Genomic DNA, 22,967 nt, shown 5'->3' with positions numbered 1-22,967 from the left:
TGTATTTCCTCTGGTGTGGATAGGCAGCAGGTCTGGCTCTTTCCTTGGCTTCTCTTACATACTTCTCAGACACAGGCAATTAGCCTGTTACAGCTATTGAAACAAACATCACTTAGTCTTCTGTGCCCTATTTCCCATCTGTATAACAGGGAAATATTCCCTATTTCTCAAGGTACTGTGAGCATACAATCTGTTAACAACTCTGAGGCATGAGAGAATTATGGCAATGAGGGACATACAGGTATTGAGAGAGACAAGGAATCATGTACATGAATCTTAAAGGCAGACAAGGTTCTTTGGGTGAATCTGATATCTTTTATTAGACCAATTTAAAGTTTTAAGTTGGTCTAATAAAATATATCAGATTCACCTACAGAACCTTGTCTGCCTATGTCCTTAGACGGACATGGCTACAACCTACACCCCGTAACATGAATCTTAAAGGCATTCTGATATTTGTTGTTTCTGATTACTGCATAATATGTGCAGTATGTGCGCCTTACGTATAATGAAATCCCAATACAAATATATGCTTTAAGAAGTAATACAACAAGTTTTCAGTTGACCACAATTAAAAAAAAAGAACATTGAATAATTTAAGTCACTAGTTGTATATTTGCTATTTCTTATTTACATCCATTTTACACAAATGTAGTGAAAGGTTAAAAAAGGCTGACAGAGTTATAAAACATAACGACATCTCTTGTTTAACTTAGTCATATTTGCTTTTTTTCAACACCACAGTAAAGATCCCAGAGCTGAAATGTTATTTCTAATTTTATAATTTATTCAGAAAGACTAATTTGCAAAATGAAATTGTTTGGATGACTGGTTTGCAGTAAACATGTTGCACCAAATTGGTTTCTAAATTTAGAGAAAGGTTAAGTTTCCTCTTATAATAATCAAGGAATAATAGAGGTATTCAGGATAATGAGGTTTTGTAATTAAAAAATCAAATTCTCAATGAACCTGAAATGAAAGTTCTGTGGGATGCAGCTATACACCATTTAAAATGACAATTTTGTAAAAATATTTTAGATTTGCATTGTCAATTAAATAAAGAACCCCATCTGGTTGCATGGTGGTTACCAAGAGCCAGTCCATATCCTCCATTATCTTGGTGGGGAGGGTCCTCTCTGCTGTTTTCTGCTGGGAAGTGAGGACGGCAGTTCCGAGTTGTATTGTTCTTAGGGTTACCATATTTCCAGTTCCAAAAAAGAGGACTCCTGTTGGGGGGACACCTCACTCCCAACCCACAACCCCCTAGCTCTGCCAGTGCCCCTCACTCCTAACCTGCAGCCCCCCAATTCCTGCTGCTGCCTCTCACTCCCAACCTGCATTCTCTTGGCCCTGGTGCCCACCACTCCTGACCCACAGTCCTTTGTCCCCCTGCGCTATGCTGATGCCCCTCACTCCCAACCCTCAGTCCCCCACCCCTGCCTCCAGTCCATGCTGTTGCCCTTCACTCCCAACCCGCAGGCCCCTGTCCCTGCTGGTGCCTCTCACGCCTGACTCGCAGCCCCTTGGTGCTGCCAGTGCCCCACATTCCTGGCCCACAAGCCACTCCCCCCATCCCCTCCCTCCCAAGCCACAGCCCCCCTGGCACTGTCAGTGCCCCTCACTCCCAACCTTCAGACCCTTGTTCCCCCCAGCCCTGCCAAAGGGGGCCCCCAGTTACCCCTCTCCCAACCAGGCCAGAGCACAGGGACTCCAATTCATGCAGCTGGCAGTAGAGCAAGTCCAGCCCTGGCATAGGTGGGAAGTAAGGGGAGGGGTGGCCTGTGGCACCCCCCGCCTTGGGCTGGGGTTCATCTGCGGCACCAGGCAACCTGGTCACATCCTTGCAGAAGTGTGTCTTGGCCACTCTGCACCTGCAAGCACGGGCATTGGGCCCTGTGCCTTCAGCCCAGCCACAGAGTTCCCTACTGCCATCAAAGGCCCCCCCCCTTCCCCTACTGGAAGGGCATGCACCTCCCCCCTGCCCTGCCACAGCCCCAGCACCGTGCCCCCCTGCTTCCCCCTAGACAGTCCCCAAACCCTGGCTCTCCAAGCCCCACTCCTTGCACTTACCTGCATCCAGCTGGCAAGGCTGGTCCCCCTCCTTGCCTGGCTGTATGCCAGACACGTGTGTGCACATAGAGATGTACATGGTGCCTCCTGCCTCCAATCACCCTTGCCCCACTCCCACCAGTGGAGCAGAACAAAATCCCGGACATTTGTTCAGATTTCAAAAAACTGCCCAGACAGAGATTAGAGGACCCAAAAAGAGGACATGTCCAGGAAAACCCAGACGTATGGTAACCCTAAAGTTCCAAAAGAACTGCCAAGCTTGTGGGCTGCAAATCTACCAAAGACCAGAAACAGAGAGAGGCCACACACAGGCCATGCTGATAGTCTCTGTCCTCCAGGAATCCCCCAAGATTCATCAGATTTGATGGTGGACTAGACCCAGGATACTCAGAGGGGCAAAGCCCATCCCTGATGTGATGCTATGTGGGAATCCAGCAAAGATTCTATGCACAAATACTTGTCCTGGGCATTTGAGACAGGGGTTTGATCTGGCTCCAGATAATTACATTACAGTTTCAGTAAATCGTGTTCTTCAAGAATATGACATTATGAAGCTTTATTCATGACTGTGGGGGAGTGTTAAATGGTCTACTGAGCACTGCAAAGCAAATGCAGACTGGCTTTTTTTTTAAATGACTGCAAAAACTAAGGAGTAAATAGTTCTATGAAGTATCCTAGATGTAGGAAGTTTATTAAAAATTTTCATATTATAGACTACATTAAACACAAATCGTTGGTATATGCTGTATTTTAAATTTTAAAGACTGTAGATTCCATATCCCTTCTTGGAAGCTTCAATGGAGGAATTTTTGGCAAAATCTCTTTCGCATAAAGCGTGTTATGAAGTTCAGCTTCTCGAAGAGCTAGCTCAATACGAACTCTAGGGTCAGAAATGATCTGTTAAAAAAAAATACAGTGATGATGAACAGAACTGTTTACAATGGTGTAATCACAAAAAGCTAATCTCTGTATGGGGAAAAATAACTTTAAAAGGTTGTAAAATTGAGCCCTCAAAAGTTAAAAAAAGTCCAGAATGAATCACCTTAATTCAGACCCCTTTTGCCCATGTATTATGTTATAGTCTTTAATTTTACAATCACCGACTATTTTTAACACATGACACTGGCCTCATTCAGAATTCATGACTTTCCCCCAGCAAAGCTATAAAAGTTGATGAAAAATTAATCAACTTCCTCCTGGTCTGGAATCCCCAGAAACTGCGGCCCAGCCAAAACTTGAGATTTTCATCAAATTAAAGTCGTGTTCTTAACATACACCATGAAACCCCACCCTGAAGACAGGACTTTAATTTCCTCTTATATGCTGCTGTGATATCTAAGTTCTTCACAAATATTAAATAAATCCTCTTCACAGTAGGCCTGTGCAAATAGGGAAGTATTTGATTCAGATTCAGATTTGGCCAATTTGGAGAACAGTGATTCGATTAGGAGATTCAGATCACTGTCCTGAATCAATTCGGCCGAATCGGCTCAGAAGATTCGCTGCTGATTCAGACAGATTTGGTGATTCAGATTGGCTGGGGAGAGGCAGGCACAGCTGGAAGGCTGCAGGTTCTCCCACAGCTCCTCTGGCTGTGTCTGCCTCTCCCCAAGCGGGGGGAGCAGCAGAAGAAGCCCCTATGACTGCCCTGCCCATCCCCATCCTCTGCTCAGCCCCAGCATAGTCCCAGCACTTAAAAAAAAAAGCCCCTCACTTACCAGTTGCAGCAGCAGTGACTCTGGGCACTCATGACAGGGCTCCCCCATGCCGTGAGGGGCAGTTGGGGGCAGCGCGGATCACCCCTCCCCCCCACACCTGGCACCTGCGTGGCAGCTGCCCCATGGCATGGGTGCAGTGCTGCTTGGCAAGGCACTACACATTGTCTGGGAGCTGAGACTACTGGGGATGAGCAATGCTGGGCTCCATCTGACTACTGGAGCCTCTCTAACTCCCAAGCAGCACGTGGTATCCTATTGTGCTGCACTGCACCTGTGAAATGCGATACCTGCTGTGTGAGTACCAAGCAGGGGGGTGATCCCCGCTGCCCCCCACTGCCCCACACTGCATGGAGGAGCTGTGCCATGAGCCCTCAGAGGCCCCAGTTGCCGCTGCTGCAGCTGGTGAGGTGAGGGGCTTTTTTTTTTAAAAAGTGACAGGAGTCTGGGGCCGAGCAGGGGGGCCAGCAGGGGCTGGGCTGGGCAGGGGAGAGATCGGGAAGTGGGGGCTGTTTGGGGGGCTCTGCCATGTGAGCTCAGAGCCTCCACAGCCCCTGCTACAGCCAGTGAATGCATGGCTTTTTTATTTATTTGTTTAAACTCCACACCCACCAGCTGCAGCAGCAGTGATTGGGGCCTCTGGGCACTTGTGGCAGAGCCCACCCCCCCATGCAGTGCAGGGCAGGGGGGGCAGCAGGGATCACCTGCCCCCCCTGCCATTGGCATGTGGAAGCTGTCACACCGCACAAGTGCAGCATGGCTTGCCAGGGTGCTGAACACTGTCTGGGAGCTGGGGCTGTGCAATGCTGGGCTCTGGGTGTCAAGTGGAGCCACCCCATCTCTCATACACCGTGCTGAGCTGCACTGCACCCACAACATAGGGCAGCTGCTGTGCGGGTGCCAAGTGGGGGGGAGCAATCCTTGCTGTTCCCCACTGTCTCATGCTGTGCAGGAGGGCTCTGCCATGAGCCCTCAGAGGCCCTAAATCACTGCTGCCAAAGCCAGTGAGTGTGGGGCTTTTTTTTTTTTTTTTTAAGTACCAGGAGTCTGAGCCGGGCAGGGGATGGGGCTGGGCAGCGAAGCCATGGGGACTTCTCCTGTGTCTCCCCTGGCTGTGCCTGCCTCTGCCCTGGCAGGGGGAACTGTGGGGGTTCTGCCTTGCTGCTGCCTGCCCAGCCAGTACGGAGGGGGGAATGCGATGCAGGTGCGGCTCGCTCCAGGTGGCAGCATGGCATAGCCCCCTCTCCCAGAGCTCCTGCACCTGCATTGCAGCCCCTGCTCTCCAACCCTGCACCGCTTGCCAGCTGGCACGGTGGGGCATGGGATATGGGCAAGGCAACGCTGGGAGAGCAGGCTATGCTATGCTGTCATTTGTTCCCTTCTGCTTGGAGCAAGCCGTGCCTGCACCCTGACTCCCCCCACCTGCCCTGGCTGGGCAAGTAGCAGCAGGGCAGAGCCCTTGTTCCCAGTGCTGCCACGCCTGCATCCCACCCCCCTCCACCCCCCTCCCCAAGTAACATGCCCCCTGCCCCAGCTGGGTAACTTGTCCCAGTCCCAATACTTCCCTCCCCCATGCCCCTTCCCTCTCCCATCCTCCAACCCCAACAGACTTACCAACCAGAGGCAGCTGTATCAGCTGCCTGTTTAATCTATGGCTGAATCTCTGAAGTGGCTGAATCTTTTCTGAATCGATTCAAAGCATCCGAATCAATTCAGAGCTTTTAATTGGTCTCCTGATTTGATTCGGATTTGGAGATTCGGTCCCCAAATTGGGCCAAATCTCCTCTGAATCTAGTCAGCTACTGAAGCTTTGCACAGCCCTACTTCCAGTACTTCTTTGTGAATGAGTAGTAATATAGTAATATTACCCCCCCATTTTTTAATTTATTTTTTTTTTACACAGACAAACAATTAAGGCCAGAGACATGCAATGAAAATTGTTAAAAGGATCCCCTAATTTTGGATTTCCAAACTGTGAACTTGAAGGCCCGCTTTTTCAGAATACCAAGCATTTTACAGCAGTTTATATAGTTAAAGCACAGACCATCCGTTTTCTTCCTACAGTCCCCTACCTCATTCACTACACACCTTCCAACTTCAACAAATAAACCTTCCAGCTCATCAAATAAACCACGATCCTATCAAACAGCATCATTCACTACATACCCTGACTCCCCGAATACTATCCATCCTCTGCACTACATGAGGTAGAGGTCCCCTGAGAAAAATAATATGTGATCATACACATATATTATCATATATTTAAAGATAATCCTTTTGCAAAAGGGAAACTTCATTCTGTCATTTTCTAACCTTTGGCTACTTGATTTTTCAATCTTAACATTTTTAAAAGGTTTTTACTGTCATTTCCTAATTTAAAAAAAAACAAACAATCTCCATCACATGAAACCATAGTGCTCCCCAATTAAGCGATTAGCACCTGAACCAGTGGCATGCAAGGCAGCAATACTAGTCTGTTAACTGCTTTGTGGCCCAATCACTACAGCAGGAGATGAAACATGCTTTGCCAGTGAGTTTCACTGATAATTACAAGCAGCAAAGGAACACAGAGGCTGAGGGCTCCCAGATTCAAATCCAAGTGCTGACCCTTTTCCAATTTCCACTATCCACCTCCTTTTACCTCTTTTCTTTTCCTCTGCTCCTAATCCAGCTTCAATCTCTGATTTCTATATCCCCATCCCTCTACATGCAGCTTGGCTACTTGCTTCTCCAGTTCCTCTCTGCCTGAGCATCACTGGTGCAAAACAGAGAGGATTGGAACTTGCCCCCAGTTCCAATGGCTACCAGAAGTAGAGATTGTGCAGAATGACCCGGGTTACCCCAGTACTGAGCATCAATCATGCTGGGGACAGTGTATGTGCAGGATGATCAGCATAAAAGAAGCATGAGTGAATGGACCATGCTCAGCACAGGCAGACTTTGGCTGAAAAAGCTCCAGCACACACTCCAAAATAAACACATGAACCCCAGGCAGACAGCATACAAACATTCCAGCCTGAATGATTACAGTTTGGCAAAGTTATAGTCAACCAGGAACAGGCCTTTATAATGGAAAGTGCTGAACAACGTTAATGACAAGTAATATCTAACTTCAGGGTAAACCAGAGCAAAATGTGTTCTGTTAAAACAGTGTACCACTGCTTTTAAGTATACTTTCTGCATTTGTATACAAGAACATGACAGTATTTTTACACAGTATTTTACACTGCGTCCAGTTTTGGGCTCTGCAATTCAAAAAGGATGTGGAGAAGCTTGAGAGAGTCCAGAGGAGAGCCACGCGCATGATCAGAGGTCAGGAAAACAGATCTTACAATGATAGGCTGAGAGACATGGGACTCTTTAGCCTGGAAAAGCGTAGGCTCAGGGGTGATCTGATGGCCACCTATAAGTTTATCAGGGGTGACCACCAGGATCTGGGGGAACGTTTGTTCACCAGAGTGCCCCAAGGGATGACGAGGTCGAACGGTCACAAACTCCTGCAAGACCGTTTCAGGCTGGACATAAGGAAGAATTTCTTTACTGTCCGAGCCCCCAAGGTCTGGAACAGTCTGCCAGCGGAGGTGGTTCAAGCACCTACATTGAACACCTTCAAGAGTAAATTGGATGCTTATCTTGCTGGGATCCTATGACCCCAGCTGACTTCCTGCCCTTTGGGCAGGGGGCTGGACTCGATGATCTCCCGAGGTGCCTTCCAGCCCTGATGTCTATGAAATCTATGAAAACATGCGGATATAGCATGTGGGGCAAAATCAATCAATCAATAAACCTGTAACTGTTTTATTTTTTTTTCTTCTGTATAACTGCCGCGTGGCACTCTCACATTTATGTAACCTTGAAGTCTTAACTAGTAAGCTAAATGAGCGCTTTGTATTTTTCTCTGTTGACATTAAGCTACACATGCACATTTTGTAGATTTCATTTCTTATCTAGAAGTGTTATTTTTGCAGAAATGAAACTTATGTAGAAAGTCTGCCTAGCAATTACTATGTAAAAGAAACTATCTTATCCCTGTATGCTCAGCTTATATCATAGTTAGTGTCACAGAGGCAGTCCAACCAACATCTATAAAGAGGCAAAGAAACAGAAAACAGCAGAGACGACGACTGGAAAACTCTATAGGCCCGATCACCCTATAGACCGGTTCTCAGCCTCTCCGTCTGGGCGTACCCCAGCGAAGACAAAGGCCTCAAAAATCCGACAACTGACAACGATTCACTGTGTTACGGTTTTGTACTGTATATCCCATTCATGAGCTGTTGACCAGTTCTGGGACTTAAAGAGCTGGCAGCCGCACCTAGCTTTAGACTAGCTCCACTGTTGGAACGCAAGGACTGGCTCTGGAACCCCGTGAACCAACAAACCCCCTTTGTATCCAGCATACTGTAACTGAAGAAACATCAGAGACTCCACTCCTTGATTGCCTCTCATTGTAGCTTAGACAGCATATCTACGCTCGCTATACTTGTATTTACTGCAGCTTCGTTCCAACCGGCCTCCCCTCTTATTCGTAAGAGGTTGAGGCCAGGTGAGTGAATAAAATCTTTTTGTTTTACTCTATATCTACTCTGTAATAACTTTTACTACTAACAACCCATATCAATGAGCCGTTGACCAGTTCTGAGACTTAAAGAGCCGGCAGCCGCACCTAGCTTTGGACTAGCTCCACTGTTGGAACGCAAGGGCTGGCTCTGGAACCTCGTGAACCAACGGACATCCTATAGAATAAAAAACTAACAACTTACTCTAAGTCGTCTACTTGTGCCAACTCGGCGAACCTCAAGGGCGGCTATAAAGCTACCTCCAATCCTGCCCCACAAGCCGCGTGCTCGCACAGCTCCGCAAAGCCCACGGCTCCCCTAAGTGGTGCCGGAACCGCTAGCCCGGCATTCCGCCACAAAATCTATTGTACCCTTTCTTAATTTCTATTTCCAGCAGAAGTAGGAATGTCCCCCCAGCAATCTTATTCTGAGTATAGGAGTATAATTATTCCAATTTGGTGTTTTTCTTTATGGCTGACTAGGCTCTATACCTCCTCCATCTATCCCATGCATATTAAATTCCAACATGATGCCCATGCTCTAAAGTTAGACATATAATGATTATACTATATACTGTACCAAACTATATACTGTACAGTGTACTATATACTTTGTGTTCTGTAGGACTCTAAGACTATGGAATGAGCACTCTTTCATTAAAAGATGTTCCCATTATAGACATTCTCACAACAGTCTCTCTCCCTTCATATGGTGTTTTCAGTCAGGACAAACTTGACTTAAATATCTAGCTTGATGCTAACGCAGGAAAAAAATCAGCAGTCTTAGATATAAGCATAATACACATCAAAAGTTTACTTTATTCATTTTAACAATATTAAGATTTCTAAAAAAACCCTCAATATTTTTGTATTAATTCATGAAATTTACTTTCCATTATTCATATTTCTGGTTTTGATATATTAATTTGCATACTATAAATTACATGATAGAGGCAATTACCTGTTGTTCACTGTATGTATGCAACTTAAACAGCGGCCTTTGAAGAATAAATTCTTCTTCAGTTCCAATGCCCATTCTAGCCTTAGATGCCACTGTGTCAGCCATCATTCTAGCTGGATCAAATTCTGCAACAATTGCAACCTAAGCAATATGACATACAAATATTTACTAGACAGACAACTAACACCATCTGACTGGAGTTAAGCTTACGAAAGAGAAATTCCTTACCAGTACCACTTGTCTTTTCATTATGTTGCTTCTCTGCCTTCACATGGAAATGAGCAGGACCCTATCTATCAAACTCTGAACCACCCAAAAAACAAGATCCCAACAATTGTTTTTGAAGTTATAAGGATGTAGCCACTACTGCCTTCAGCTTCCTCTATTGAATTAAAGAGTTACAGCAAAATCCAAAAAATCAGGGAAAGGTGGATGGGGAGATGGGAAATTACCTGGATTTGTGTGTAAATGCAGGGGAAATGTGCTTTAAAAAAAAAGAGCTTTTGATATGTGTCTCAAATGCCTTTGAATAGCCCCAGTTAAACAGCTAGTGAATAAATTAACTATCACAGGCTGAAAAGAGTTAAGTAAATGAAGCTTAGACAGCTGATCTCTCATAGCAGGTAGCAGAGTGCAATTGAGGCTAAAACAGGGAAAGACCCTCTTCCTTCAGCATCTAACCGCCACTAGACACTGCTTTTGTCCAGTTTGTTTGTCCATTGTTCTTGACACGAATTTATGGCATACATGAATCCATTGGGTGTAGCCACATAGATCTCTGTCCAGTGAGTAGCCTACTGCACTTACACTTATGCATCCATACTACATAGGTAACAGAGGGTAAAAGAATTGCAGACTGTGCTGAAGTGCCAAAAAAGGCTATTTACATGGCTGGAAAAACTTCCATTTATGTATACAAAAGGGAACTGAATTCCACCCTAGGTTTCTTTGTCCATACAGGTTCCAAAGTATACCAAACGTGAGGGTAAGTCAAGCACCCAAGCACTGGGTGCTTAACAGCACTCCTGAGGACATTGAAATCCATATCTTATTACCTCCAAGAGCCTGTCTAACTGACAAGCTAGAGAACAGTACCTTCTGCATCTCCAGTGGGTAGCCAACAATATGAGAGTCATGAGGCCAGAGAGGTAGCAGGAGCAGAAGCTCCCAGGATTATTTCTGTGTTTGGTCCATTGACTAACTAATGTAAAATTAATATGTAGCCCTGGGAGCAGGGACCAGAACACACAGGACTTCTTTCCAGGGAAATGCACACATCACTTGGCTCCCTTTTGCTCCCTCTTGCTTTCCTGGCTGCACAGTGGCTCAGCTTCAACACCCCAGGCTCCATTATACTAACTTTATCTGCTCCACATAAAAGCTAAGGTGTGTATTTCACAGAATAAGATTTCAATAATACTAGGTGTAAATGGAGTTAAAAATAGTTGTTAGAAGAATAATTTAAGTGGAACTCAGTTATCCTGATAAAACCAGTTTTGGTGGGTACTTTAATAACCAAGCAAAATCAGTCTCTACAAATTAAGAGTTCACTGACTTTACAACCAAGCTTGCTGCCAGCAAGGAAAATACTTTCTGGTATGAAAACAAAGGCAATGTAGTTCAACTGATTAATAAAAAAGATTTTAAAAGATTTTTAGAATGCAATAAAATACCCAAATGATGTGGGTATGAGCACAGAATATTTTAACTGAATTAAGTTCTTAAAAATATTATTACTAACTGACTGGAAATAGGTTTTTATAAAGATTAAATAGGATTAAATAGCAGCCAAACAAACGTTGAGGTTTGTTTATATTTTCCGATGCCCTTCTCTCCCTCAGAGCCTCACTTCCAGAATAACACAGAATTAGAATGACCACAAAAAAAAATCACCCTTTCCCTGTACCCTAGTAATGAAGTACACAGAATCACAACCATGATTTCTTCCTTTATAATCCTTTGAAAAAAAATCAAGGAAATTTACTAATAAAAATGCAAATATTCAAAGACAAGCAAGAAAAAAGTTAAAGTAAAAAATCTGAGTCAGCAGGCTTGGACAAATTTTACCTGGAATGCAGTTTTTTGTGACCTACACCAGCTTTAGAGAGAGCTAAACTCAGCCTTGTACCGAGAATCTGTGTTCTATTCCAGCCCCTTTTCAGGGCTCAGGGTTATTTAAAATCCTTGTTTTCACCCTTTGCACAGAGTTAAGAAAAAAACAAAAAGAAAAAAAACAACCACAGAAAAAGAGAAAATGGGCCAAACACAGAGAAATTTATATTTATTTGTCAATAGCTTCTAACATACAGGATGTATGTAATGTGCCAGTGTTAATGTTCCTACAAAACCTTTAATATTTTTGTTTCCTGATGTTGAGGGACTGTTTTTATAACTTTCACATAATATTTATGTAAATATTAGTAATTTAAATACATATGAAATACAAAATACAGGATATAAAAGCACCTGTTGTCGGAGGGCTTCAAGACGTCTTTGCCGTTCTTCTTCCTCATGTGCTTCTTGGAGGGCCAGTTCCTTTTTCTCCATCCAGCGTTTTTCCAACAGTTCTTGTCTAAACTTTACCCTATACAACAATTATATACATATTATGTTTTGTGTGTGTGTGTGTGTGCATGCGTACATGTGTATATAAAATCATAGAAAAAGAGGACTGGAAGGGACCTGTAAGATTTTAAGTCTGGTTCCTGCCATGGGCAAGGGGTAGTTGGGCTCAAATGAGCTCATCAAGGTGCTTGTACAACCTCCTCTTGAATACCTCCAGGGATGGTGACTGCATCACCTCTACTGGGAGTGTGTTCCAGATTTTAGATACCCTTACAGAAAAGGAGTTTTTCCTTATGTCTAGCTTAAATTTTTCCTCAGCTAGCTTATGCCCTTTTGTCCTTGTCCTCCCAAGGGCTGCCTTTCTAAAGAGTTGCTCCCCTATATCTTAGTGTTCACCTCTGACATACTTGTAGGCAAAGCTTTGGTCCCTGATTTGATTCAGCAGAGATTCGGCATGATTTGGTGGCTGAATCTCCAAATCAGAGGACCCTTTAATCTCTCCAAATCAAACTGGAACCCTCCTAATTGATTCGGAGAGATTCGGAAAGATTTGGAGATTCAGACATAGACACAGCTTTACATGTTTTTTCTACACACCTCTAGGTAGCAAGCTGCTTGTGAGTGCTGCAATGCTGGGGCGCACAGAGTGTCCCACAGAGGCAGAGGGGCATCCCCAGCATGCTCAGCAGCAGACTGGGAAGTGGACCAGTCTACCAGGGAGCATGCAGGGGGACCGCCGAGCACATGGAGGCCCCTCTGCACTCCTGTGGGAAGCTTAATGCGCCCCAGCATCACAGCAATCACAAGCCGCGCCTGCTACCTCAAGGTATGTAGAAAAAACTTTTAAAACTGTGTCTATGTCCGAATCACTGATTCTCTGAATCAACATCAAATCTCCAGATTCAGATTTGGCCAAATTGAATCAGGGACAGTGATCTGAATCAACGAATTGAATCACTGTCCCTGATTCAGGCAAAATCCAAATCCAAATTGAATAGGGCCCACTTCACACACCCCTAGCAGACAGCTATCAAGTCACCTCAGTTTTATCTTACTCAGACTGAATAAACCCAGTTCCTATAGTCTCTCCTCATAGGGCCTATCCACTAAGCCCCTAATCATACAGGTGGTCCTTCTCTGTGCCCTTTCAAGCTTATCCACATCCTTCTTGAAGTGCGGTGCCCAGAACTGGACACAGTACTCCAGCTGTGGCCTCATTAACGCTAAATAAAGGAGGAGGAGGAGCACTTTTCTGCATCTATTCACAACACGTCAGCTGATATACACTGGAGTTCTATTTGCCCTGCTGGTGACTTCATCGCACTGTTGGCTATATTCATCCGCTGGTCAATTGTCAGTCCTAGGTCCCTTTCAGATGCATTGTCAGCCAGTGGACCACCACGGATCGTATAGTTATGATAAAGCTTCTTCCTACCCAAGTGAAGGACCCAGCACTTGTTCTTATTGTACCTCATCTGATTGCGTTTAGCCCACTGGACCAATCTGTCAAGGTCATCCTGCATCCTTACCCTGTCCTCAGATGTGCCCACATTTCCCCACAGCTTGGTGTCATCCACAAATGTAATCATTCCGCTTTCCACTCCCTCATCCAAATCATCGATAAAAATGTTAAAGAGTACAGGCCCAAGCACTGATCTCTGGGGGACACCACTGGAGACAGCCCTCCAGGATGAGGCCATCCCATGGATTACAACTCTCTGGGACCAGCCTCTGAATCAGCTGCCAACCCACCTCACTGTAGACTGCTCTAGGCCAGTACCCTCCAACTTAATTGAGAGAATCTCATGGGAAACAGTATCAAAGGCCTTGCTGAAATCTAGGTAGATGATGTCAACCTCACGTGTCCCAAGTCCAGCTAGTTAGTTACCTGGTCATAAAAAGATACCAGGTTTATTAGGCGTTAGTTCCCCTTGACAAAGCCATGCTGGTTGCCTCTTAATACCCCACCAGTTACAAGCTGGTAGTTGATGGTTTCCTTGACAATTTTTTCAAAGATTTTTCCCAGGACCAAAGTCAGTCTATAGTTTGCAGGGTTGTCCCTCTTCCCTTTCTTAAAGATGGATACCATAGTTAGCCTTCTTCCAGTCATTCAGGACCACTCCTGAGTTTCATGACTCTTCAAATAGCCTTGCCAAAGTTACCGCTATGAGTTCAGCCAGTTCTTTGGATGTAGACCTCTTGGATGTAGGTCATCTGGCCCAGCAGACTTGAAAATGTCCAAATGTACTAAGAGTACCCTCACCTGTTCCAGACTGATTTCATGTGGACTTCGGTCTTCCTTGTATTCTCCGGGCCTCTGGGCAGGTGATAAGTTCCTGTCTGATTTCAAGAATACTGATGTGAAGTGAATATTTAGGAGCTCTGCCTTTTAACAGGAATCCACTGGGGGCTGCACCCCTCCCCCCCAGGTATTCAGTAGGGGGTCCCACAGTGGAGCTTGATTTTTTTCTTGCTCCTTATGTACCTATAGAAGGACTTTTTATTATCTTTTATTTCTGTTGCCAGCTTGATCTCCATGCATGCCTTGGGTTTCCTTGTCTCGTATCTGCAAACCCTGGCCATATGAGTGTACTTCTCTCTGGATGCTGAACCATTTTTCCATTGCATGTATGCTTCTTTTTTTTATTTCACAAGTTCCCTAATGTCCCTGTTGAGCCAAGTGGGTCTCTCGGCCCCTGTACCTCTTTGTGACTACATGGGGATGCCCTCTTTTTGAGTAGTAAGAGTTGCCTCCTTAAGAAAGCACCACCATTCCTGAACTCTCAAATCAGCCAGTCGCTGATTGCAAAGGACCTTGCTAACTAGACTCCTGAGTTTACTAAAGTTTGCTCTTCTGAAGTCTAGGACCTTTTGGTGGATGGTGAATCTAATCAGATTGTGATCACTGTCACCAAGAGTACTTCCAATCCTACCATGTCTTCCCCTTTGGTCAGCATCAAGTCCAGAGTGGCTTTACCTCTAATCGGTCCCTCCACAGCCTGTATCAAGAACATGTTGTCTATAGCTGCCAAGAAGTTGGTTGACCTGCTGGAGCTGGCTAAATGGTCTTCCCAACAGATGCCAGGGTAGTTGAAGTCATCCGTGACAATCAAATCTTTAGTGCTGGCTGCCTCGGTCAGTTCCCTTGAGAATGCCTGGTCACTCTCCTCTTCTTGGTAGGGAGGTCTATAGTAGACTTCCGCCATTGGGTCCCCTTCTCATAAGCCCCCTTGTATCTTAACCCAGAGGGTCTCAAGGGACCTCCCCGTGCAATCAAATGTGACCTGCAGGGAGGGGTACTGCTCTTTCACATAGAGAGCCACCCCTCCTCCATTCTTCCCAACCCGATCCTTCCTATAGAGCCTATAGCCCCCAATATCCACTACCCAATCATATCTATCATCCCACCAGGTCCTTTATCAACCCAATTATGTCAAATTCCTTGTCTGCCAGAAGCTGGGATTTTGGTTGTAGCTGTGCTTGTCTAAAGACACAGACAGGCAAGATTCTTTAAGCAGATGTGATATCTTTTATTAGACCAGCTGAGTTGTTGGAAAAATGTTCTTAGCAAGCTTTCAGGTGCAGTCACACTTCTTCAGTCACAGGGAGTACAGCAAAGACCCTCTAGGCCTGAAGAAGGGTGACTGCACCCGAAAGCTTGCTAAGAACTTTTGTCTGCCAGAATGAGTGCTAGTTTGTTGTGTTTATTGCCCATGCTTCTGGCATTCCCATGAAGATACCTGAGTTCACCCCTTGTCATCCCAGGTTTTCTGTCACTCTGCAAGTGTCTCAGGGCATTGGTACTCATCTGGATGTCCCCTACATGACTACCCTCCCCTGGGTCATCCTGGCCACAGGATTTATGCCCAGCAGTGGAATCCACCCTTACTCCTCTGGACATGCTTAGTTCAAAGCCCTCCTCAGCAAGGCAGCAATTCTTGTAGAGAAGAGCTTCTTCCCTCTGCCCATGAGGTGGATACCATCTCTTGCATGCAAACCAGTACCACTGAATTGCATACCAAGTTCAAGGAATCAAAAACCAACACAGTGACACCATCTCCAAAGCCTTCAGTTGACTTCTTTAATGCATTCCTCCCTTTGACAACCACGGTCTCTAACTGGGAGGATTGAGGAGAAGACCACTTGTGCTCCTAGCTCCTTGAGCTTTGTCCCCAAGGTCTTGTAGTCACTCATGGTTCTCCTGGGTCTGTTTATCACCATGTCATTTGTGTCCCTGTGGACAAGGAGCATGGGGTAGTGGTCCATAGGGTGGACCAGCTTTGGGATCCTCACCATTACATCTTAGATCCTGGCTCCTGGAAGGCAGCAGACCGCTTGAACTAAGGGGTCTGGATGACAGATGGCACCTTCTGTTCCCTGCAGCAGAGAGTCTCCCACAACAATCATCCTTCATTTCTTCTTTGGTTGGCGTGGCTGTTCCTGTCCTGTCCTCAGTGTGGAGGATGTGGATGCCTCATCTGTTGATGGTGTTAGGGCTGGGTAGTTGTTGTGCAGCACTATTGGTGGAGCAGCTGATGCACATTGTGGCTTTGGGCCTGATGTGACCAATTTCCACTCTCCATCTGTAGGGGCATCTTGCTGAAGCTCACTCTTCTGCTTGGTCTCCTTGGCATCCTTCTCCAGGTGCCTGGCAGTAAGCACTGATGTCCTCCTTGTGTTCCCTGATGGTTCACAGTCTGGTCACCTCCTCCTGGAGCTCCCTCACCTAGTCCTCCAGAGTCTCCATCAGTGAGCACATCCCACAAATGGGAGTGCCTGTACCCCAGATCCCAGCCTCCAGCAGACGTTCCAGGCAGCCTCCACAGCCTGGGGTCAGGAGCTCCATTTGAATGGAGGCCAGGACCATTCATATATGTATAAGTATGTGTGTGTATCCCTTTCTGAGAATGACCTGCAACATTTACTGAATTCCTTTGCCCATCCGAATCCCTTTTTGGCCTCTGTATCACTGTAAAGAAAAGCAAAGTCCTGTACCAACCACTGTCTGGCAGAAATCCATCACTTCCATCACCACCAGTAATAAAACTGAATGGCAGACAATTAAACAACACCAAGTCATTCTGCTACCTAGGCAGCACAGTTATCAATGACACCAGCACTGACAAAGGACTTTCAGCACGCTTAGGCTAGGGACAGACATTATATATAAAGCAGCTTAAATGATCAGAAACTGGTTTAAACCTGTAACAGAACACATGTTCAGTACATATAAACCAGTTTGAAAATGGCTAAAACTGGTTTGAGACAAACCTGGCTGAATTTAGTATCAGACTTAACTGATTTGGGTCAAACTGGTTTATGCAATGTCTGTCCCAGACCCCCTGCTAGTTTAAGTTAAATCAGACTCCCCCAGCATCTAGGCATGTTCTCGGGGCTGGGCAGGGCTCTCTGTTCCACAGCAGGGCTGATCCCTCCTCTCTGCTCCCTGGCTACAGCTCTGGCAGAGACTGCAGGAATCTGCCTGGCTTCTGATCGCCCCTCCCCTCTAAGCAGGAATTCCACTGTCCCCTCTGCCTTAGACAGACACACAGCTTTAGCTAGCAGACCACATGCTCATTATGATCTGTGCTGTAGCAGATGGGACAAAGGCCAAATCATCAGGTAGTTGGTAATGTCCCTCTGTTTTCTTAATGGGGTGATAAACACTGAGCTAGGGTTGATAAAAAACTATCATCAATTCTCTGCTGGGCAGGTCAGAAGCAGGGGGACCCCTCCCTAATTAGAGCGTCCTGCCTGGGCCTGGCCACACTGCCCTCAGCTCAGCACTATGGAAGGGAAGGAAGGGCTGCTCTAATGTCCCTTGGCTTCTAGCCTGAACTACTGCAGGCATGTGCCTGCATTTTTTCAGTCCAGAAGGATGTCTGGATGGTTACAAAATAGTTTAGTCTAGCCAAGTTAAACTAACCTGCAAAGATTGAATCAATTCAGGCTCAGGCTTTTTGAATGTCTGTCCCTAGCCTTAAAGTCAGCTGCCTCATCTTTTGGTTACCTACAAAAAAGACTATGGACAAGACAGAGTCAAAGTGTCTACAAAATGCTATGCCAAGTTTACAAAACTGATTGCTCATTTGCCTGCTATACTCATTAGACACCTGTCCCCTTTTTCATCACCATATCAAAAAACTTTACTGCTTGCAACAATGCCACCTTTACAGCTTAATGGGGATTAAATGGTCTGACAAAATCACCAACAATGAAGTACTAAGACTGGCAGCCATGCCAAGTATAGAAGCCATGTTAGCAAGGAAGCAAATCCTGGGTTGGCCACATCATACCTATGGACAAAAAACTGATTGCCTAAGAGAGTTCTGTAGAGTGAATTTCAAAAAGTCAAGAAGGTTGGCCATCCCAAACTCCGCTACAAGGATTGCATCAAGCAGCACATACAGTCTACCAGGCTGCATTTAATGACCTGGGAGGATATGGGCCCATAATAGATAAGCTTGGCACTCTGCTGTGAAGGAAGCAGAATGAACAACAGAACATCATTTTGCCACTTCAACCAACAGTAGGAGGGAACATAGACTCCAACTGGCGTGTTTCCTGAACCATACATGTGGAAACTGATTTCCAGTATCAGTAGTAGTCATACTAGAATATGAGTGACAGGCATTATATATGTCTATGTATATAAAGCATTTATATTTTAAATGGATATATTATTGCAGTTTGAAAACAAGGAATAAATTATGTTTGGCCATCTTATGTATGTTTCCTCAAAACACCTGAAAGAAACAGACAAAGGTAATAATGATTTATTTCAAACTGCTGTACTAACATAATTATTTATTAGTCCAAGAGTTTAAAGAACAGATCATTTGGAATTTATATTTTTACAAGTTACCTAATTACTAGACTGCATTTCAGAAACCATACCTTTTTCATTATCCTTTACCACCTTCATACCACTTTTTTCATTTTATTTGCTAATAAGAAAGGTTTTCTCATATCCGTGACTGGTAGCAAAACATAACCCTCCTCACTTTACCCCTTCCATTAAAGAAATGGATAATCTCTCGTAATGTTGCTGCCTTTAAAGTAAGAAAAATTACAGAACTGTATTATTTTTAAGTTATAAAATAGAAAGGGGGGTAATTTTGTGCAAAATCTCCTAAAACTGTTTCTAACAGAGCCTTTTTACTAGTGAACTTTTGATAATACAATCAGTTCTTGTATCCATTATTGGACCAACTACATAATTGGGAGAGACCTTAGGCAAGCTTTTGGAAACAAGGTACCCTTCTCTCCCAACTATACAGCTTGTCAGTCCTAAAAGCCGTACGCTGTCTGTCTGTTCATAACGCTTTATTTGCACTCTGATTGGCTGATGGAAACAACCAATCAGAGTGTGAATACAGTATTCAGACAGGAGGTGGCAATGCAGCAGAATGCTGCCATGATGGTGGGGACACAGGGGATGGAGCGGGGCCTGCCCTGCTGCCTGGAGGTGGAGGCAATGGAGTGAATGGAACACCCCCCTTTGCTCCTTGGAGGTGGCAGCAGTTGCAGGGGAGGAGCAGGAACAGGACGCTTCATGTGGGGGCGAGGCCAGCAGCACTGGACTCAACCCCCTCTCTGCTCCCAGCAGGCAGAGAATATGGAAGCGGGGGGACTGAGGCCAGTGCTGCTGTGATGAAGGGGAAGCAGCAGACCCAAGCTAATGCGGCAGCAGTGGGGGAGAGGGGAGGAGCAGGCCTGAAGGGGGGCAAAAACCAGCTTGCTGCAGGGTGAGGAGCAGAAGACCCAGGCCAATGTGGTGGGAGTGGGGGGGTGGAAGGAGTGGGCCCAGCCCCAAAACAGTGGCAGAGAGGGTGGGGGTTGTGCAGGGCCCAACCCGGCCCCAAAATGGAGAGTGGGGGGCAGCAGCCTGGCCCAGCTCAGCCCAGCCCTGAAAAGCTGGTGGGGAGGGTGGGGGCATGCCAGGCCCAGCCTGGCCCCAAAATGGAGGGTATGGTGGGGGGTGTGCTGGGCCCAGCCCACCCTGGAAATGGCAGTGGGGAGGTTGCGGGGGGACAGGCCCGGTCCTGAAACGGTGGCAGGAAGGTGGGGGGAGGGCCCAGCCCAGCCCCACAGTGGCAGTGAGGAGAGTGGAGGGGGCAGGCCCAGTGCTGGCCCCACAACATCAACAGGGAGGGTGGGGGGCACACTGGGTTCAGCCCGCCCCAGAAACAGCAGTGGGAACATTGATGGGGGGAGCAGGCCCAGCCCCGAAACTGTGGCGGGAAGGTGGGGTGGGAGAGGACAGGTCTGGCCCCAAAATGGTGGTGGGGAGGTGGGCCCAGCCCCACTATGGCAGCAGGGAGGGGGGGAGCCAGGCCCTGCCCCATGGCAAAGTGCAGAAAAGGAGGAGCAGGCCCGGCCCCAAAGGTGGGGGGGGAGCCAGATGCAGGCCTCTATTCCCACCCATCATTCTTGATGGGCAATTGGCTAGTAAAAGATTAGCCAAAAATCCTTGCCTCACACATTATTGGGATTTTTACACTATTACTGCTAAAAAATAAAAAAAGTTATAAAGCACAAAATAGTGTATTTGTTGTGGTATGCAAGAATTGAGAATAATTCACTTCTTTTGTAGCAAGTGAAATTACATGAAAACCTCTTGATGAAAAACAAGAAGCATCTTTTTTCCTAAAAAACCCAAATAATAACATTTACATTATTTTGTATACCTTCTATAGGCTGCACTACTGCCTACACTACTATGTCATCTCTAAACTAATCCAATAGTATCAAATATGACGCTCAGTGATCTGGAAGTTGTGCTCAAATACCAAAGATGAAAAACTAAAGTTATGTATCTAGGATTGATTTAAACTCTTACTCCTATTTGGGTCCTTTATACAGCTAATGCGGCAGCAGTGGGGGAGAGGGGAGGAGCAGGCCTGAAGGGGGGCAAAAACCAGCTTGCTGCAGGGTGAGGAGCAGAAGACCCAGGCCAAGGTGGTGGGAGTGGGGGGATGGAAGGAGTGGGCCCAGCCCCAAAACAAAAAGAATGGAAACACTATCAAAACAGAATGGAAACATTCTACACAATTTGGCCCTTGCTTTGCACAACTGGATCAAGCAAGGCTGCAGGGAATCAGCCTCAAAGTTTCCGTCTCTTGTTTCCTGAAGAAGCAAGGAGTGACAGTACCAATCTTATTTTCATTAATATATTATCCTGAAAGGACCACCATATTATTTGTGCTGTAGAGTCAAGGAAAAATATTAACAAAAATCTTCAGTTTCCTGGTCAGAGTCAACCAAAAGGGTATGAAATCTACACATAAGAAAGGTGGTGGGGGAGGTTTATAATTTGTAAATAGATTAACAACTGGTAAATGGTTTATATAGATGAAGTATCTATAGTAAATAGATTATCAACTGGTAGCTATTTACTTATAGCTGTTTTCAAGTGTTTCTTCTTGTTTTAATGCCAAACTGTCCACATGGAAATAATTTTGTTACATTTCTTTTTATTATATTGTAGTTAATAAGCATCTAGCTACTATTGCGTCAAAGTACATTTTAATTTTACAGCAGAACATGAAAATTAAAATGTTTTTAATACTCAATTTTTACTTTAAGTACCACAGTAAGTAACAATTTTAATAAATAACAGCTGAAAAATGAGCTCAGTTGATTAGTTTCAGTACAGTTACCTTTTGAAGTATTGTGGGTACACACTTATGTAATTTCTGATAAGCATAATTTCATTAAAACTCTGCTTTCAGAGACTGCCTCATAAATATTCAAGAGTAAGAAACTAACTAGCATGTTTATTATAAAAGTTTTAAGAGAACTTTAAAAAAATATGTTTATCATATATACTAAAGGGGTTTTTTTCCAGCCCATTATCAGTTACCCTCTTTTTGCTGTGACTTGAATAAATGATCTATATGGAGTATTATCTAGTGGTTCTGGTCACTATGGTGGATCTAGAGGTTCAGTGACAGGATTAAGGGTCAGAAGACCTAAGTTCTGTTTCCATTTCTGAAACACTGTCTTGTTGTGCAAGCTTGCCAATATTGGCATACATGATATTTAAAATCTAATATAACATTCAGAAGTATCATCTGACTCCCCTGCACAAAACCCCAGGGGTTAGATCTTCAATTTGTATAACCTGCATAACTCATTTAGAATAAATGAAACTGGGACAATATACATCCACTGAGGATCTGACCCTCTGTGAATACAATGAAACAGATACTGGTGCTTTTAATGTTGGATGTGTGTTGGAACACTGAATTCCAAATGGATGAATGCCTCTGCAATCTGGGTCATTTTTGCTCAAAAACCTAAGTACTCAAAACAACCATCTTTGATCTTCAATATGCCAATGACTGTGCTATCTTTACGCACACTGAGGAAAACCTCCAGACCATGCTGGATCTTTATGGAAAATCCTACCTAGTGTTGGACCTCTATCTCAACATCAAGAAGACTAAAATACTCTATCTACCTGCTCCAGGTCATGAATGTTATCCCCTACCCCCTTCCAAATTACCATGGAGAAAAAGACCCTGGAGGGATCTACCCCTTTGCCTACCTTAGTAGCCACCTCTCTCAGAAAGTGAACACTGATTAAGAGATCCAGCACAGGATTGGGATCACAAATGCCTCCTTTGGGAAATCGCTTCAGTCTCTCTTTATTCATCACAGTCTCCAGAGGGACACCAAGATCCAGGTCTACAAAGTAGCCATCATTTCCAGTCACCACTACAGATATGAAACATCGGTGACCTATCACCATCATCTCAAGAGCCTGAAGTGGTATCACCAACAATGTCTCCAGAAAATTCTCTGCATCAGATCTCTGCACAAACAGCAGCCTTCCTCCTAAACCCAGTGTTACCAGAACCGAGTTGGTGATCCTCAGGCACCAATTTTGCTGGACCAGACATTGTGTGCATACGTCTGTCTCTTGATTCCCAAAATGAGTGCTCTACTCTCAGCTTAATAATGACCTGAGATCTTGTGGTGGCCAAATGAAATGCTACAAGGACATATTGAAGGCATACCTCAAGAAAACAACTGCCAACATCAAGAATTGGGAGGAGTTGGCTGCCAACTAACTAATGGCATTGCAACCTCA

The 22,967-nt window shown here is 45.1% G+C and overlaps 1 protein-coding gene across 1 annotated transcript in view; it reads right to left on the bottom strand.

The window, feature by feature from the left end:
• Positions 1-2,052: 2,052 nt before the first annotated feature.
• CCDC148 (coiled-coil domain containing 148) overlaps positions 2,053-22,967 on the bottom strand; it is a 165,917-nt gene continuing 145,002 nt past the window's right edge. Inside the window, exons 13-15 of the mRNA XM_090041252.1 lie at positions 11,771-11,888; positions 9,305-9,445; positions 2,053-2,967 (exon numbers count right to left, since the gene is read on the bottom strand). Coding sequence (XP_089897378.1) covers positions 2,821-2,967; positions 9,305-9,445; positions 11,771-11,888 — 406 coding nt within the window. The 3' untranslated portion in view covers positions 2,053-2,820. The remainder of the gene's footprint in view (positions 2,968-9,304; positions 9,446-11,770; positions 11,889-22,967) is intronic.

Source organism: Crocodylus siamensis, chromosome 4 (assembly GCF_052110815.1).
Source record: "Crocodylus siamensis isolate JL-2025a chromosome 4, ASM5211081v1, whole genome shotgun sequence".
NCBI lineage: Eukaryota > Metazoa > Chordata > Crocodylia > Crocodylidae > Crocodylus > Crocodylus siamensis.
This window is presented reverse-complemented; position numbering and strand designations above follow the sequence as displayed.